This window comes from Bufo bufo, chromosome 2, assembly GCF_905171765.1.
Source record: "Bufo bufo chromosome 2, aBufBuf1.1, whole genome shotgun sequence".
NCBI lineage: Eukaryota > Metazoa > Chordata > Amphibia > Anura > Bufonidae > Bufo > Bufo bufo.
Genome location: NC_053390.1, coordinates 372,181,737 through 372,201,480, shown reverse-complemented (window position 1 = coordinate 372,201,480; position 19,744 = coordinate 372,181,737). Strand labels below are relative to the sequence as shown.

Genomic DNA, 19,744 nt, shown 5'->3' with positions numbered 1-19,744 from the left:
ATATCGCAATATAGATTTTAGGCCATATCGCCCACCCCTAGTTGGCGCCCCTCTGTATTCATGAGTGGACATTCAAAATATTCACTAGGCAAATCACTTTCTGCCATGACCTGCAGGACTTATTAGTACACAACCATCCCGGTGAAGTAAGGGATCTTGCTATGCAGAAGTTGCCCCATTGCAATATTATAGAAAAAATTATTGTGACTCTCAAGAAATAATTCCATGGAAACCGTTAGAACGGCTTCTATGAAAAATGACATTAAGTGGTGATCACCACATGAACAAGCATTTGCTTGGTGATCAGTGGCAACTTTACACTGGACAGCATTCACACAAACATTCATCCCGATAGTTCGCTTGATCCTTGGCCCATGTTAAAGGGCTATTAGGCACTGTTCACGCTAGCATTTTTTCAGTTTCTTTACAAAAGACAGTACAGAAATGTTAATGCACCTGTTGATTTCAGTTGGATTTTAATACACATAAAATGGATCCATCATGAAAGGGAAGCCTTGATGGCACGATAATGTTTTTTCATTTGTGCTGTTATTAATAGTTGTGATTTTCCTGCAGGATAAATAACTGCGTTGGAGAAGATAACCACTGGCTGTTTCTGCAGCTTTGCTTCTATACACAACTTCTTAGTGGCTACACGCTCATTCTAGATTTCTGCCACTATTATTACTATTTGCCACTGAAAGCCATCAACTGGGTATGAAGTATTGTTATTTTATATTTCCTATTTCTAGATACCCTGAAAAATGCATGTTTTTGACACTTACAAAACAATACAGAAATGATAGCGAGAGAGAGAGAGAGAGTACCATAAAGGGGAATGTTTTATAAAAATCTAGCTGTTGCATGGTATGATAACTGCATGTAGATAGATAACTATGCGTATGAATCATGTAGATCTTGCTCCATCAGTCCCACCATTCACAGAGGGGACTCTGATCTACCTTTTCTCAAATCCTGAGGAGGGGGTCAATCCAATTTATTACTTATACTTTGATTTTTCTTCTAATAGAGGACAATTGAAGTTTGCAGCAGCTATTATTACTGCGTATCACTTGCTAATTTTTTTGGTGGTCCTATCTCTCCTTGTGGAGAGCGCCTTAATCGGCATGAGGAGACTCATAGGCTCTACATGCTCTTCTGGAATTCTGGGAAGAAAGGGATGGAAATGAGCTCTTAACAAGCTCTGCCTCTAATGCCACCTATAAGTCAATGTTCAACCCTTTAACTAAGCCTTGAGACATGACTCTGATATTAAATAAGCCAGCACCTCATCTGCAGACAGCTGTTTTGGGGTGATTGCCCCTAATCAGTGCAGAGCAGAGTACTGACCTAGACCTCTCACCCAGTTAGGCCAGTACTCTCTTCTCTGCACTGATAAGAGGCAATCACTCTGAAAAGGCTGTCTGCAGATGAGATGCTGGCTTATTTATTATCCAAGTCATGTCTCAAGGCCTGGTTAAAGGGTTGAACACTGACTTGTAGGATATCTGCCTTACATCTGGTGGCATCAGAGGCAGAGCTTGTTAAGAGCTCATTTGCGTCCCTTACTTGCTACTTTGTGTCACAGCGTATCCATAGTTTTATTGAGAACTACACGTGAGATCACATACCAGAATAGCTACAGCATTATGTTAAAGCGCATTCACTTGCTATTATTTGGTTTTTGCAGGATTTATTTGTATTCAGACATGAGCTGGCACTGCTTAGAATATCAACGTTTATGGGCATTGTCATGTTTGGAGGAATGTGTAGTCTGTTCTACACGCAGGTTGTCGGCATACTAACGGTAAGTCACTTTACACTTTGTTTGACTAGCACTTCATGATGGTTTTCATCTAGAATAATAATGTATAGTGTATTTTCTGCATCCATATTACAGGGATGTGCTCATTCATCTCCATTATTATTCAGATATAGGGCCTATCCACACATCTGTCCGGCATTGTGTGGATTTATAAGAAAAAAAATCTTGCTCAGTCTGGGTAGTTTGATCCTCATGATTGGAGTAATGATCCTTCCTCTCCTCCTATAATACTGGCGGATGCAGTCTGTACAAGCAGATTATCTGTGACCCAGATAAAGTAATTAGACTTTACCCAGACACTTGCATAGCATGGATCTGGTAATCTTATTTCCTAATGTTAGAAACGTCTTTCTTTCATTATAATGTGACCAGATGTTATATCCTTCACACAGACTAATCTGGGGCCTAATTGTCAAGGTTTGTTATAAAGATAAATTATTAACCACTTAGGAAATGCATGGGGAATATATAGGTCTGATTGTTATGCTGTGTAGAAGCTTTATGTTCAGGGATGAGTCCGCTTCATTCATTAAAATGTCACTATAATAGTAAAAGTGTTGTGAACCCCTACTCCTGCCATGAAATGTTTATTGTGTTCATCAAAGGAAAGTTGGGACATAACGGGGGTTGTCTAGGATTTTTTTTTATTTTAAACCCCCCCTTCCCCCTTCCCAGCACTACAAGTGAAGAAATCTATACTTGCCTTCTCCCCTCCGCTCTTTTCCGGCTCCGTGGCTTCCCGGCTGTCTTCACTGCACTTCCAGTCATCACCTGTTGACTTCTGCATGTACATTGTAATGTGCAGTGAAGCCAGCCTGGGATCTACGGACCCGGAATGGCGGGAAGCAGGTAAGCATCCATCTCTTACAGTAAAAGTAAAAAAAAAAAATATTTTAAATATAACAAACAACATATTAAAAATTAAAACTATCCCCTAAACAGTAAAACAAATTAATAATAATAATAATTCCCCCCTTCCCCCCCAACAACCTCCCCGGCTGCACCACAAAGAATATAATTTATTTTTTTCCTTTTTCCAATACAAGATATGGTAAATGTGATAAATACGTTTCTGTTCACTTTGTCTAGTTGTTGTAGTGTGGCGTGTCCAGTGTTCCAGCACCATCAGCTCAGATGTCCATTCTTTACTCTCAGTATAACTTATTCATGCTACATGCATGCAATTATGGATTGTGGGCTATATCTCAAAAAGGAGCAGGAAAGAGTAGGCCTGGCTCTTGCAACATATGACCTGATTGCTGATTTTTTTCTTCACTACTGGGGTGATTTCTTCTGCTTAGTAGCTCGGTCAGATTAAATGGTCCTGTATTGATTGAAGTGGTTGTCTGAGAAAATAAAAGCCTTTGCCAATAGGAGGGAATATGACAACACAGCAAATGAACCAGTACTCCCCTCCCCCCCCCCCCTTAAATTCCCCAGTACCGGGGCTCCTACCTATGTTTTTCATCAGTCTCTGTTTACTTGGCTGCAGCAATGATGTGACCGCTGCAGGCAGTCATTGGCATCAGTCAGTCTTGAGCTCCACACCACTGAGGACATTGATTGGCTGCAACCAAGTAAATGGAGACCAGGTCATTATCTCAGACAACCCCCTACAGTAAACGTGTCTCCATGCAAATGCAATCCAATCTACAAGCAGCATGTTATAGAGCAGGAGGAGCTGAGAAGATGTGTATATATACAGGTGAAACTTGAAAAATTAGAATATCGTGCAAAGTTTATTTATTTCAGTAATGCAACTTAAAGGGAACCTGTCATCAACTTTATGCTTCCCATACTAACGGCAGTATAAAGTAAAGACAGGCGAGTAGATTTCGGCGGTCTGTCATTTATAAGTTAAAAGTAAGTGGTTGCCGAGAACCAACCTCACAATAATTGCAGACTGGGCCTGGAAAAGAGTCCCGGCCACCTGAGAAGAGTCATGGTTATCCATGAATTCCTGCTCTCCTCACCCACCTGCTGATGACTGACAGTTTTCTACCTAGTTTTCTCCCTCTCTGTCTAGGAGAGAACTGCCAATCATCAGCAGATGGACGGGAGAGCAGGAGATTAGGAATAACCAGGACTCTTCTCAGGTGGATTTGACTCTTTTCAAGGCCTGGGCTGCAATGATTTTATGAGGCTGGTTCTCAGCAACCACTTACTTTTAGCTGATGAGAGACACACCGCTGAAATCAGCATTTCTGTCACTACTTTATGCTGCCCAGTGAGGTCAGCATAAAGTTGATGACAGGTTCCCTTTAAAAGGAATTGCATTAATGCAACTTAAAGGGGTTCTACACTTTCATTTAACTGATGATCTATCCTCTGGATAGTTCATCAGCTTCTGATCAGCTGTTTGAGAAGGCAGCAGCGCCGCAGCCTTCTCACTGTTTACCGCCGGCCCACTGACGTCACGACTAGTATCAACTAGCGTGGGCGGGGCTAAGCTGTGTTCACTTGAATGGAGCTTAGCCCCGCCCACGCTAGTTGATACTAGTCGTGACGTCACTGGGTCGGCGGTAAACAGTGAGAAGGCTGCGGCGCTGCTGGAGCGCCGCTGCTGCCTTCTCAAACAGCTGATCGGCGGGGGTCCCAGGTGTCGGACCCCCGCCGATCAGAAGCTGATAATCTATCCAGAGGATAGATCATCAGTTAAATGAAAGTGCAGAACCCCTTTAAAATTTGAATATTGTGAAAAGGTTCAATGTTCTAGGCTCCACGTGTCACACTCTAGTCAGCTAATTAGTCCACACCCCCTCAGCAAAGGACTTTGGGGTTTCATAAGCTATAAGCCATAATCATCCAAATTATAACAAATAAAGGCTTGAAATATCTCGCTTTGCATGTAATGAGTCTATCTCATATGTTAGTTTCACCTTTTAAGTTGCATTACTGAAATAAATGACCTAGTTTGCACGATATTCAAATTTTTCGAGTTTCACCTGTAGATTTTTGGGAAAAGGTTCACTCTTTCTAAGTTTAGGTATCAAATGGACAGCCAAATTCAGTGATTGATGGCTCTCTGTGCATGCTCTTACACTCGTAACTGTAAATCACTCTATAGGACTACAAACACGACTCCTAAGAGATTTAAAGGGGTTTTGCCATCTCAGACAATGGGGCATATCACTAGGATATGCCCCCATTGTCTGATGGGACCTGCACCTACAATGAGAACGTAGCGGGGAAGTGATTGGAGGCGCACTGTGCATGAGCAGTCGTCCTCCATTAATTTCTATGGGCCCACCGAAAATAGCTGAGCGCTGGCTCGGCTATTTCCGTGTGCCCTATAGAAATAATTGGGAGCAGAGGCTGTGCGTGCGCGGTGCGCTCCTATTCACTTCTATGGGACCAGCGCTTGGTGGTGGACGGACCCCGGGAAATCCGGGGTCCTCCAGCCACAGTTCTCCCCGCTCCGTTTTCGTATCAGACAATGGGGGCATATCCTAGCAACATGCCCCCATTGTATGTGATGGGAATACCCCTTTAAATGTATAAATGACAAGTTTTACTGAATCTTTTCCCACAAAACCGTATATCAATCTGCTCAGCTCCTCCTGCTCTATACCATGCTGCCTGCAGACTGCGCTGCATTTCATGGTGACTGGTTTACTTTAAGTGAATGAATGTAATGCGCTATTAATGTGATTAACACAAAGCTCTAGTTAAATTATTGAATTAGTTATCCTGTTAGAAGTGAATGGGATTTATTTAGGCTTCCACACAACACTTCTTGCATTGTTTTTGAGCCAAGTGTTATCCAGCATCATAGATCTCCTGTAGGGTATTGCTTGGCCGTCTTCCATGTTATCCATAGACACATGTTGTGGTGGTTTACATAGACATTGCACATTACTGTGTTCTTGCTAATCCTAAAGTAATGAGCAACAGTGTTTTGGTCTTGTGACCCTTTGTAGGACTTGAGCTGTTTACTGAGTTGATTTATAATTTCCAACATTGTCATCACGTCCCCCATGTTATGCTTTGATGATCACATCGCACTGGAAGATAAGCCATCTTTATACACCAGTGGTGTGCGTGCTCTGTAGAAGAAACTGACCAATTCCTTTTGGCAGTTAACACTTAAAGGGGTTGTCCACACAGCAGTTGACATCCACATTTCTGTACCTATTAGAACCCGCCTAACAATTTAAAGGGTGTGTGTCTCTGATGTCTTAAGCTGGGAGCAGCATATTGGGCACGGAAATGGCTTATCTGTGGAATTTGTCATTTTCATTTTGCACCATCTGTGGCACGTTTATTTCTACACAATATCTGTAGGGTCAAAATGCTTACTAAACCCCTTGATAAATGTCCCGAGGGGTGTAGTTTCTATAATATGTTTACTTCTCGGGGTTCTGTTTATTTCACTCCTGTAATTGGGCCTCAAATGCTCACGGTGTTCTTATAAAACCGGGAAACTGCAATGGCATATCTGCAGTGCATTAACCTGGACTGGGCGGATTTTCTTTTTCTATTTCTCGTTCTTTTTCTCCTCCTCCCATATTTGCATGAAGGCTTATTTTTGTGGGTTGTATTTTTATGGCACTTTTAATTTACCATATCTTGTACTTGAAAACTGGAAAAAAATTGTTACGGGAAATTGGAAAAAAAAGAAAAACTAAGGGTACTTTCACACGGCCATAAGTGTCTTGCAGTCCAAAAATTGCGGATCTGCAAAACACAGATACTGGCTTTTGCATTCCGCATTTTGCAGGGCCGGCTCAATATAGAAAATGCCTATTTTTGTGCGGACAAGAATAGGACATGCTCTATATTTTTTGCGGGGCCGCGGAACAGCACTATGGACGCGGACAGCACACTGTGTGCTGTCCACATGTTTTGCGGCCCTGTTGAAATGAATGGGTCTGCATCCTTTCCGCAAAATTATGGAATGGATGCAGACCCATTCATACGGTCATGTGAATGTACCCTAATTCAGCTTTGGTATTTTGGGTTTTGTTATTACACTGTTTATTGCATGATTATGATTACGGCAATACCAAATGTATAAAGTTTTGCTTCTTTAAAAAAATTGTTTTTGCTTCGTCATATTCTGGCACCCAATTTCACCAATTTCACCTCCTCCCCCCATGTCTAATCGCTTAGATGCTGCTGTTTTCATTGACCATAGCTTATGACTCTGCTCCCAGTCATTGCCAGCAGGTTTCATCTCTCTTAAAGGGAACCTGTCACCGGGATTTTGTGTATATTGCTGAGGACATGGGTTGCTAGATGGCCACTAGCACATCCGTAATACCCAGTCCCCATAGCTCTCTGTGCTTTTATTGTGTAAAAAAATAGATTTGATACATATGCAAATTATCTGAGATAAGTCCTGTATGTGAGATGAGTCAGGGACAGGACTAATCTCAGGGTAATTTGCATACAGTACAGACCAAAAGTTTGGACACACCTTCTCATTCAAAGAGTTTTCTTTATTTTCATGACTATGAAAATTGTGGATTCACACTGAAGGCATAAAAACTATGAATTAACACATGTGGAATTATATACATAACAAACAAGTGTGAAACAACTGAAATATGTCATATTCTAGGTTCTTCAAAGTAGCCACCTTTTGCTTTGATTACTGCTTTGCACACTCTTGGCATTCTCTTGATGAGCTTCAAGAGGTAGTCCCCTGAAATGGTTTTCACTTCACAGGTGTGCCCTGTCAGGTTTAATAAGTGGGATTTCTTGCCTTATAAATGGGGTTGGGACCATCAGTTGCGTTGAGGAGAAGTCAGGTGGATACACAGCTGATAGTCCTACTGAATAGACTGTTAGAATTTGTATTATGGCAAGAAAAAAGCAGCTAAGTAAAGAAAAACGAGTGGCCATCATTACTTTAAGAAATGAAGGTCAGTCAGTCAGCCGAAAAATTGGGAAAACTTTGAAAGTAAGGGCTATTTGACCATGAAGGAGAGTGATGGGGTGCTGCGCCAGATGACCTGGCCTCCACAGTCACCGGACCTGAACCCAATCGAGATGGTTTGGGGTGAGCTGGACCGCAGAGTGAAGGCAAAAGGGCCAACAAGCATCTCTGGGAACTCCTTCAAGACTGTTGGAAGACCATTTCAGGGGACTACCTCTTGAAGCTCATCAAGAGAACGCCAAGAGTGTGCAAAGCAGTAATCAAAGCAAAAGGTGGCTACTTTGAATAACCTAGAATATGACATATTGTTTCACACTTGTTTGTTATGTATATAATTCCACATGTGTTAATTAATAGTTTTGATGCCTTCATAGTCATGAAAATAAAGAAAACTCCTTGAATGAGAAGGTGTGTCCAAACTTTTGGTCTGTACTGTATGTATCAAATCGGGTTTTTTACACAATAAAAGCACACAGAGCTATGGGGACTGGGTATTGCGGTTGTGCTAGTGGCCATCTAGCAACCCATTTCCTCAGCTCTATGCACAAAATCCAGGTGACAGGTTCCCTTTAAGGTCCCTTTACACGGAACGATACAGCAGGCAATCACCTGCTCCTCAGTGAAGGAGACAGCTAGATTTACATGCAGTGATCTCCTCAACAGTGATGGCCAGTTCGCAGTGTTCGCCCGCAAACACATGCGGGCTGCCATCTTAAATCACAAGTCTGGCGATGCACAGGTAAGTCCTTACCTGTGACTGCGCCGCGAGCCGGTCTGAAACAAATGCGGTCACCGGGAGCAAGCAGTTCCGAGAACAGCCGCCGGGGGCCTTCATCGGGCTGTTCTCAGAACTGCATTTCTTTTAGACCGGCTCGCGGCGCAGGCACAGGTAAGGACTTGTGATTTAAGATGGCAGCCCGCATGTGTTCGCCGGCGAACTGGCCATCTCTGCTCCTCAACAGTATGGGGAGGTGCTATCGCTGATGTCATTGCTCCTTCCCATACTGACTCATTATTTGCCAGCAGCAGAGCATGTTTACACAGCACCATCTGCTGCCGGCAAGCGCCAATTTTACTTTCCGCACAAATGATTTAATACCTCAATGAACTAGTGTTTCGCTCGTTTATCAGGTAATTGGCAACACTTTTATACCGCCAGATAAACGCAAACAAGCCTTCCAATGAACACTTGTTAGCGATTATCTGGCAGATTCTCAGCCGCTGTAAAGGGCCCCTTATACAGCTGGCATCCGCTGCATATGGAACAGGATCAGCTTGTGAGCCCACTCCATACATCCCCCTACATGCAAATGATGAACAGTTCAATTTTGCCTGTGTGTCATTTTTGCAACACTTCTGGAGTCAAAATACTCACTATACCCTTCAGTAAGTTTTGTGAGGGATGTGGTTTCTAAAATTGGGTCATTTCCTAAACTTGAGATGCTTTTCCTCCAATTATTAGGCTTATTTCACACTTGCGTCTGCCGATCTGGCAGGCTATTCCAGCCAGGAACAGCCTGGCGGATCCAGCATTGCTGGACACCACCGCAATGCTGTCAGGCCCCATTAACTATAATGAGGTCCGGCGGTGATCCGACAAATATGCTGAGAAACGGATGGACAAATTCCACTGCGAACAGCGGTTTGTGTCCAGCCGATTCCTGGAGTTTCATGCCAGAACAGCCTGCCAGCAGTATGAATCAGGCCTTACTTGTTGAATGAAAGATTATTGTAGAATTAACCCCTAATTTTTTTTATTTATTTCCCAATCTTAAAAAATTTTTTTTTTAAATACCATAGGGTCAAAGCAATCCAAAATGGGGTTGTGACAACACCATCAGAAATGGTGATAACATCTGACCACTTGTGGGGTGGATTGTTCTTAATTTGCGCCAGGTGTACTGTTTTCGTTGTCCATCGTTTTGGGGAGGCAGTCAGGGACGTGAGCAATTGTTTAACCCCTCCCGACCAACGCCGTAGTAGTACAGCAGACATTCGTGGCTAATGTCCGCGATATTTAACCTCTCTGATGCCGTGGTCAATCCTGACCATGGCATCTGAGTGCGCAAAATACTGGAAGCTTGCGCTTTCGGTAATGCTCTGGGTCCCCTGTACAGCAATCAGAGAAGCAGGAGCTTGTGTGCAGCAGCCCCTGCCGTAGTGAATGACAAGAGACTGCTGCATAGTATTTCCTATGGAGCCCTTGCCTGTAATAGGGCTCCATAGTAAACTAGTAATTTTCTCATAGACTCCAATGCTAATGCATTGGGGTCTATGAGAATAGCAATGTAATGATTGCTTGTTATAGTTCCCTACAAAAAAATATAATAAAGTTTAAAAAAAATTCAAATCACCCACCTTTCCCCAAAATAAAAATAAAAGAACTAAAAAAATCTAATAATACAAATCATGGATATCGCTATGTGCGAAAATGCCCATAGTATAAAAATATAAAAATATCTTCCCATACGGCGAAATGGAAAAAGCGTCAAAATGGCTGGTTCGCCAGTTGCTTAATTTCTACAAAAAATGTAATATAAAAGTGATCAAAAAGTCATACACACCCCAGAATGGTACTAATAAAAATTACAGATTGTCCCACACAGCTCTGTACACATAATTGCAAAAGAGTTATATGGGTCAAAATATGGCAACAAAAAATAAAACAAACTTTTTTTATTATGTTATCACTATCAAAACACAAGAAATCTTTACATATAAGGTATCGGCAGATTCGTACTGACCTGTAGAATGAAAGTAACTTGTCAGTTTTATCGCACGTTGAACGTCAGAAAAAAAACAACCCTGTAAAACTGTGGCAGAATTGCTTCCCCCCACCCCCCAATTTCACCCCATTTGGAATTTTTTTTCTACTTTCTACTACATCATATGCAATATTAAATCGTGGCTTTGGAAAGTACAACTTGTCCCGCAAAAAACAAGCCCTCATACAGTTATGTGAACAGAAAAATTAAAAAGTTATGACTCTGGGTAGGCAGGAGACGCAAAACAAAAAAACGGGGTAGAAGGGGTTAATGTGTCTTTCCTGTAACTGTCTGACTTCCACAGCAACGTTAATTAACTATGCAGTGCCTTTTGGTCTGACTAACAAGCCAGCAGATCTATGGGAAATGACCTGCTATTTATATCAACTGTGGATTGCATTAGCCCCCTGCTGTGTATTAGGAGCCAATTAGCCTGTCTGGCTAAAGTGGAAAAGCTGTGTCATCAGAATGACAATATGCAGTTGGATTGAACTGACAACCAATGATGGAACAGCCACAATTATCTCCCAACAAATCTATGGGGGCCAATGCACTAAACTGCCGGCTGAGGGAATTAAAAGGGCGGTTGCCCCTGTTATCAGCTATACTACAGGACTTGAGCCTAGGGACTACAGTTCCAGCTGGTGGACTTCAGAATTGCTCGTTTGCCCAACCTTGAGCCTACAGGTTCGGTTGGAGAGTCCAGGTTGGGACAATCGAGTCACCTGGCGACATGCCTTGCTGTGCACGGCCGGCTCCCTAAGCTTGCCGCTACCTCCTTTCTGGGGGTTCCTGCCCAAAGCGGGGTACTTTTGGCTGGGGTAGCTGGTCCTGGGTTCCCCCGAAGTTGTGGAGGTTTAATCCTTGGCGAGTCAGCAAAAGGGTAAATTGCGGTCATATGCACCATCCTGTGTCCTTGCTGGGACTGTATTATATGCTGCTGACTGTTGGTTATCCAGTCTTCCTGGAGCGTTGTACCCTCACCCTGTGTTGTCTGAGTAGTGTTCCACCCATGGTAAAGCAGCACTGGCATTCGGTGGTATAAGTCCTGGCCCTGCACAGTCTTTATAATGATAGCCAGGCCGGTGGACAAGAGCACCCACTAACCCTTGTGTCTCCACAGGGGTCATGCTTTTTCACTGTAAGGGACTCTGCAAATGCGGCATGGCACCCAAATATCAGTCCATCAAAATCTGCCCTACAAAAGTCAAATTGCCTTCCTACCCTTGTTACCCAACCTTCAGCCCATACAGTTATTTATGTCCAGATATTGGATGTTTAGTAGAAAATGTATAACAAATTGTTGGGTTTGGAAAATGTATTTTTGGGGGATGAAAGTGATATTTTATTACAAAATAATTCCGGTATTTCTCATTTTCACAGCCCAGTGTTAATAAATTCTATAGGGTCAAAATACGTACTACACTCCTAGATAAATTCCTTAGGTGTAGTTTACAAAATGGCCCCTGAAAACCATTTCAGCTAAATCTCCAAAAGCCAAATGGTGCTCCTTCCCTTCTGAGCCCTGCTTTGTGCCTATACAGCAGTTTACAACCACATATTGGATGTTGCTGTACTTAGGAGAAAATGTCTAACAGATTTAGGGGTTCTTCTTTTTTGAAAATTTTGGGCTAAAGCAACATTTCATTGGAAAATTTGTAATTTATCATTATCATGCACTGTGTTTATAATCTGATGAGACACCTGCGTGGCTAAAATGTTGACTATCCCCCTAGATCAGGCATTGCCAACCTGCGGCTCTCCAGCTGTTGTAAAACTACACCTCCTCCCATGCCCTGCTGTAGGCTGCTAGCTGTAGGCAGTCTGGGCATGCTGAGAGTTGTGATTTACAACAGCTGGAGAACCTCAGGTTTGCCATCTTTGCCCTAGATTAATTCCTTGAGGAGTGCAGATTCCATAATGGGGTCTTTTTGGAGTGCATTTTGTGTTTTGGCTGCTAAAGGTCTCTGTAAACTTGACATGGTGCCTGTATAGCATCCTTATAAAATCAAGACCCCCAAAATCCATAAAGTGCGCCTTCATTTCTGAGGACTCTCATAGGAATGAATGTGATATGCTACCAATGCCTAAGATAAGACAACCCCTTTAATAATTATGTTGTGTGATATGACATGTTGTGTGATATGACTACCTGTATTAAAAGCAGAGAAATTCAAATTAAGATTTTTTTTTTCCATATTATCGATATATTTGGATTTTTTTTTAAATACATGTAAGCATGTCTGTCCAAATTTATCACTGTTGATGTATAATATGTCATAATAAAACAGTCTCTGAATGACTTGGATAAGTAAAAGTATTCAAAATAATGCCACATAAAATGAGATTTGCAAAATTAAGCTTTTTTGAGGAAGGTGAAAACTGTGGAAGGCTCCGTTAACTATGTAAATATTTTCTATGACTTCCTGTGTTTCCCAGCTTGTTAAAAAAAAACAAAAAAAACTGAGAGAGTTTTTAACTGCTGGGACCCCCACCAATCCCGAGAACGTATTCTGATAGAGTGGTAGGCCGCACATGCACCCCGCCACTCCATTCATTCTCTGAGAATGCCGGAGGTAGAGAAGAACAGCCCTTGGCTATTTCCAGTGGTCCCATAGAGAATGAGTAGAGCGGCAGGGTTGTATATTTTATTTCTGTAAATTTAAGAAAATGTCTACTAAAGGTAAATTCTGATTTGCCATATTTTTCTTACATTTCTTATATTTTTCTAATAATCGAGGCTAAGGGCAATTTTTTTTTTTTTTTGCTCCAATGCATCTCAAATAAGAAATGCAAACTTTTCCAATAGGCCTAATTACTGTATTCAGCTCCGATACCCTATCTTGCTAATCTGTGGACAATAGAAGAGTGGGCAGATAAATTAGCAATTTAGTAATACATGAATGCCCAGTCTGACTCCACGTAGATTGTTTGTAGTCTGTAGCCATGGAGACATTTATGTGCATAGGAACTGTATACATAGAACATTATTTGTCTTACTTATGTGATTGTCCTACTAAAGTCTTACTAATGTGATCTTCTACTGCCTCACTTAGGGCTCTTTCACACTTGCGTTGTTCTTTTCCGGCATAGAGTTCCGTCGTCGGGGCTCTATGCCGGAAGAATCCTGATCAGTTTTATCCTAATGCATTCTGAATGGAGAGAAATCCGTTCAGGATGCATCAGGATGTCTTCAGTTCAGGACCGGAAAGTTTTTTTGGCCGGAGAAAATACTGCAGCATGCTGCGCTTTTTGCTCCGGCCAAAAATCCTGAACACTTGCCGCAAGGCCGGATCCGGAATTAATTCCCATTGAAAGGCATTAATCCCGATCCGGCCTTAAGCTAAACGTTGTTTTCGGCGCATTACCGGATCCGACGTTTAGCTTTTTCTGAATGGTTACCATGGCTGCCAGGACGCTAAAGTCCTGTTTGCCATGGTAAAGTGTAGTGGGGAGCGGGGGAGCAGTATACTTACCGTTTGTGAGGCTCCCGGGGCGCTTCAGAGTGACGTCAGGGCGCCCCACGCTCATGGATGACGTGTCGCATGGATCACGTCATCCATGCGCATGGGGCGCTCTGACGTCATTCTGGAGCGCCCCGGGAGCCGCACGGACGGTAAGTATACTGCTCCCCACTACTACTATGGCAACCAGTACTTTAATAGCGTCCTGGCTGCCATAATAACACTGAACGCATTTTGAAGACGGATCAGTCTTCAAATGCTTTCAATTCACTTGCAGTGTTACGGATCCGGCGGGCACTTCCGGCAAATGGAGTACACGACGGATCCGGACAACGCAAGTGTGAAAGAGGCCTTATGTGATATTGTGCTATATAAAGGATACAAAGAAAGGAATTTTCTCAGCTGCAGCTCAACTCTGTTATTAGACTGCTTGCATAGTCACACCAATAAAGGTTACATGTAACAATAAATTATACACATCAAAGCTCTAAATACACAGATACATACACCAAAAGGGTGCTAAATGAAAAAGGAGAAAAACTAACTAACCTTGAAAAAAAATTCAAAGTTTATTGGAATCAAATAAATTACACAAAACCAACAATCTGGCCAATTATTGGGTATTATTGTTTGTGGAAATGCTCGTTACAGATGATTGCCCTGTGTAAAAGATATCGGCAATCATTGGGGGATTGTGTCTTCCTTCTGGCACCAAAAATCATAAACAAGCGATTGCTCATTCCCATACTCCCCGACTATCAGGGAGATATCAGGAATTATCAGTTTTATGGGTTTCTTTTTTACGGTGTTCCCTATGCAGTAAAAATGACCTGTTACCTTAATTCTCTGGGTCACTACACTTACATCAATACCACATTCATGCTTGGAAAATGTTTTTCTATGCATTGCTGTATACTGACCACCATAACTTTTATTCTTTATCTGTGTACGGAGGTGTGTGAGAGCTAATTTTTTCATGTGGTTTTCATTGATACCATTTGAGTGCATATGATGAAAAACTGTGAATCTACCACTTTTTTTCAGTTTTTTTTTATTGCTTATTATTAATATGGGAAAAGGGAGATGGTTTAAATTTTTATATTTTTTGTAATATTTTTAAATATTAATATGTAATATTTTTTAAACTTTTTTCCCCCTCACTTTTAAAGGACTATTCTGGTTGTTTCAAGTTATCTAATGACTATTAGATCGCTGGGGGTCCTACCGCTGTGAATCATAAGAACGGGAGCCCTATGCCCCTGCACCCCTCCTGAAATGAACAGAGCAGCCTCTCTGGTCAGTTCAGGGGGGCTGCAGATGGTACTGGGCCCTCGTTCTAGTGATTGGTGGGGGTCCCAGCGGTAGGGGATGACTTGAAACAACCGGAATACCCCTTTAGGTCCACTAGGGAAGATTTTAACATAAGATCCTCATATTTCTTATGACTGCCATGAATTACCACTGCAGTCTATGGGAGATTCATTAGGTTCCTATGGAGGCTTTCCAATGCCCTATTGCCGATCAGGCATTGCTTCTGGGACACCTAGTGGCTATGGCGCCCAACTCCGCTTCGCTGTACATATATGGCAGAGGTTGGGATGGGGTTAAAACACAATACATGCTCCATGGTAATTTTAATACATTCCTATGCAAATTAGTAGTGTCTCACATATACTGTACATTATATGCATGTATATATGAAATTTGTATATTCTTTTGGACATATAATAAAGCTTTTCTTTTTTGAATTTCTAAAACTTAATGCATCCCCAAAACCAAGTTGAGATCCATAAATAAATTCCATTAATTATATTCAGACTTAATTTTTTCTTCTTTTTTTTCAGGATATGACTACTATAGAGAAGATGTCCAATTGCTGTGATGAAATGTATGTAACCATGATTACTACAAAATTAAGACTGATTAGACTGATTTGTAAAATAATGTTTCCTCCTTCCATTTGCTGTTAAAGTCACATGATTATGTACACCTGGCCATTAGTTATCTTGGATTAAATTTTTGGGATTACACATACACTGCCTATCCCCAAAAAAAGTCACCACCAAAAAAAAAAAAAAGATCCTCAATGGGTTAAGGTCTGGACTCTGTGGTGGCCAATCCATGTGTGAAAATGATGTCTCATGCTCCCTGAACCTCTCTTTCACAATTTGAGCCCGATGAATCCTGGCATTGTCATCTTGGAATATTCCCGTGCCAACAAGGAAGAAAAAATCCATTGATGGAATAACCTGGTCATTCAGTATGTTCAGGTAGTCAGCGGACCTCATTCTTGGAGCACATACTGTTGCTGAACCTAGACCTGACCAACTGCAGCAACCCCAGATCATAGCACTGCCCCCACAGGCTTGTACAGTAGGCACTAGGCATGATGGGTGCATCACTTCATCTGCCTCTCTTCTTACCCTGATGCGCCCATCACTCTGGAACAGGGTAAATCTGGACTCATCAGACCACATGACCTTCTTCCATTGCTCCAGAGTCCAATCTTTATGCTCCCTAGCAAATTAAAGCCTTTTTTCTGGTTTGCCTCACTGATTAGTGGTTTTCTTACCGCTACACAGCTGTTCAGTCCCAATCCCTTGAGTTCCCTTTGCATTGTGCATGTGGAAATGCTCTTACTTCACTATTAAACATAGTCCTGAGTTCTACTGTTCTTTTTCTTCGATTTGATTTCACCAAACGTTTAAGTGATCGCCGATTACGATCATTCAGGATTTTATTCCCGCCACATTTCTTTCTCGAATACGATGAGTCCCCACTATCCTTCCAGTTTTTAATAATGCGTTGGACAGTTCTTAACCCAATTTTTGTAGTTTCTGCAATCTCCTTAGATGTTTTCTCTGCCTGATCCATGCCAATGATTTGACCGTTCTCAAACAGAGTAACATCTTTTCCACGACCACGAGATGTGTCTTTCAACATGGTTGTTTAAGAAATGAGAAGCAACTCATTGCACCAGTTGGGGTTAAATAACTTGTTGCCAGCTGAAAGATAATCGCCCATGCAGTAATTATCCAATAGGAGGCTCATAACTATTTGCTTAGTTAAATCCAGGTGGCGACTTTTTTTTTTTTTTTGACAGGCAGTGTGTGTGTAATGTGCGCACACACATACCGCTCACCAAGACATTAAAACCTCTTATCTAGTACTGTGTAGGACACCAAAACAGCTCTGACCCATAGAGGCATGGATCCTATCTGGCATCAACACGTTAACAGCGGATACTGTTAGTTATGAAGTGGAGCTCCGTCCAACACTCAGTGGAGAGAGCTGTGTAATTCTGGCAACGACTTCACAACAGCTGAACTGCAGGGTATCGGACCCCCACTGATCACATTTTAGGCTATCACTTGTAAAATCCTAGACGACCCCTTTAAAGAGGTCCTGTTACCACATGTAACCGGTGCGTCTTGATCTTGTGAGAGAAATATGGTGATTGGCTTTCAAACTATTGGCATCTAGTGTTTGTTCTAATTTCCATTAGTTTGCCATCCTTTATAGGGAAGAGAAATTTAGTTCCTGTCTTATGAAGGCTGTTTTTGATGAGACAAAATGGTATTTTCAGGGTTCAAAGAGGTATGAATGGACTTGCCACTGTTGATCTGACATGAATTCTTGTCATCCCAGGATTGCCTACAACTTCAGAAGTTGCCCTCCATTGATTGACAATAAAGTTTCAGCCCCTGCTAGGTGGTGGTAAAACGCAGCTGCATGTCACAATGAAAGGAAAGCTGCATTTGTGATGCTAGGAAACACATTTCATCTAAGCCTTCTAATAGATCCCCAGCCAACAATGTATTGTCTACACTGACTGAAATGCACCATGGGAATGCCGTCTTTCACTAATAATGCTGTCTTCTGTAGATCGAGAGCTCGAAAACCATGGCAGCAGACCCTCTCAGAAGTTTTTGGCACTCGCTGGAAGATCCTGTGGTTCATTCCTTTCAGGCGGAGGCGACCACTGCGAGTCTCCTACTACTTTGCCAATCATGTCTAAACAGATGGATGGTGGGCACAGATGGGTCCGCCACGCTGGAAGCAAGTTACAGGTTTTATCATAACAGTGCTATGACAGTCTTCAAGTCAATTATAATCCACCCACCAATCTTAGACATCACAAAGTGCCCCAGGCTTTGTTTTAATAGTGATCTCAATGCGGTTGTGGGAACAGTACAAGATATGTATTTATGTGCTGAACGTTGTTTCCTTTCAAGATGTCCTTCTCCCCTCAGGACACATTGAGCACCCTCAGGCTATGAACTAAAACCATGGATTAGGATTTATGTCGGGCAAAGTTTTCAACTACTCCATTTTTTTAATTATTGTTTCCTTTGCTTTTATCGCTGCACTGACAAATTCTGACGCCTGGAATCCGTTCTAATTATTTGGTTTATTATTATTTTTTTATTTAATTTTTTTAAAATTCTTGTTAAACCAAATAGTATTTATTTTTGTACAATGTAAAACATAATGTCTTTTTTTGAACTTTTTTTTTTTTAATATGTCAATTTTATTTTTCTGAACTAATGCTGTATGTAAAGTATAAAAAGATAGCTGACACTAAGTCAATATACTTTTAATTTAAATGGGCAGATTTTATAAATCTTCGTTATACAAAAGGTTATTTTAATGTAAAAATACTTTTTCTTTGACAGATTATATGGTACTCTGTGGTGACTGTTTTAACTGGTAATTTGGTTACCCTTTGATTTTGCTGCTTTATATTGATATTGTGTTACTAGATATTTAACAGGGTGTTTTTTCTTGTATTCCGGTATTGTCTTTGCAAATACAGGTCTTAAAATCAGAGGTTCTGATTATATCATTTTATAATAAAAGCGTGGAGTGCTTTCTAATGCGTACAGATATAACAATGTATGTTATGAATGACTATTAAATAGCTTTTCTGGTTTCTAGATATTGATGATCTATCCTCAGGATAGGTCCATTGTATGAGATTGGGGGGTGTCTTACACCTGGCATCCCCACAGACCAGCCTTTTTCTCTAGCCCTCGGTGCTGGAAACAACACAGAAGATTGATCTGGAAGCATGAAGCACCATCCACTGTCTAGTGGTCGTTTCAGCTTACTTCAGCTCCGCTTTCAGTCAATTCTTTATTTCAGGTTTACTGGAATTTTTGGGGATTACAGTATTGGTGGTCTATCCTTAGGATAGGCCGCCCATATCAAACTGGTGGGTGTCTGCTTCCCCTTGATCAGCTGTTTGAAGAAGCTGCATCCTCCTCGTTGTTTACATTGGTCCGAGCACAGACACTGTGTATTTCCTAGCGGTTCTGCTGAGTTTTTTGTCCCATTCAATTTACATAGTACAGTTGAAAAAATGCATATGTTAGAATGGGATGTGAATTAAAGGTGTTGTCCGAGTTATTATTATTTTTTTATTCTTTCTATGTTTTCAACTAGGCAAATGTAACAGCTTTCCAATTAACTCACTTTATCTCCAGTGGCTGGTTTCTCAGATCTCACTGAGGGTCACATGACCTGTGATGTCAGCTTCTCTCCCTGCTCTGATAATGTTCTTGCACAAGCCTGAGAGATCTGTACACCAGACGTCACTGTGCTGGCCACGCCCCCCTGCACTGCTGGCTGCTGCTTATTGCTCTCTCCCAGAATTCTTAACCCCTTCAGCTGCACAGACTCAGGGCTGAAGTGTTTACTGTATAGCTGCAGGCAGTGAGGAGACATGCTAGGCACAGGAGCTGAAAGAGAAGTTCTGCAGAGCATTGCAGGTAGGGGAAGATCCTGTGTGTATTAACAGTGTCATTGT

At 41.7% G+C, this 19,744-nt stretch overlaps 1 protein-coding gene across 1 annotated transcript in view; it reads left to right on the top strand.

Moving 5' to 3' along the window:
- Positions 1 to 19,417, top strand: part of ZDHHC21 (zinc finger DHHC-type palmitoyltransferase 21) — a 40,060-nt gene extending 20,643 nt beyond the window's left edge. The window contains exons 6-9 of the mRNA XM_040417166.1: positions 577 to 715; positions 1,691 to 1,807; positions 15,780 to 15,823; positions 17,821 to 19,417. Of these exons, the coding sequence (XP_040273100.1) occupies positions 577 to 715; positions 1,691 to 1,807; positions 15,780 to 15,823; positions 17,821 to 17,953 (433 nt within the window). The 3' untranslated portion in view covers positions 17,954 to 19,417. The remainder of the gene's footprint in view (positions 1 to 576; positions 716 to 1,690; positions 1,808 to 15,779; positions 15,824 to 17,820) is intronic.
- Positions 19,418 to 19,744: the final 327 nt, after the last annotated feature.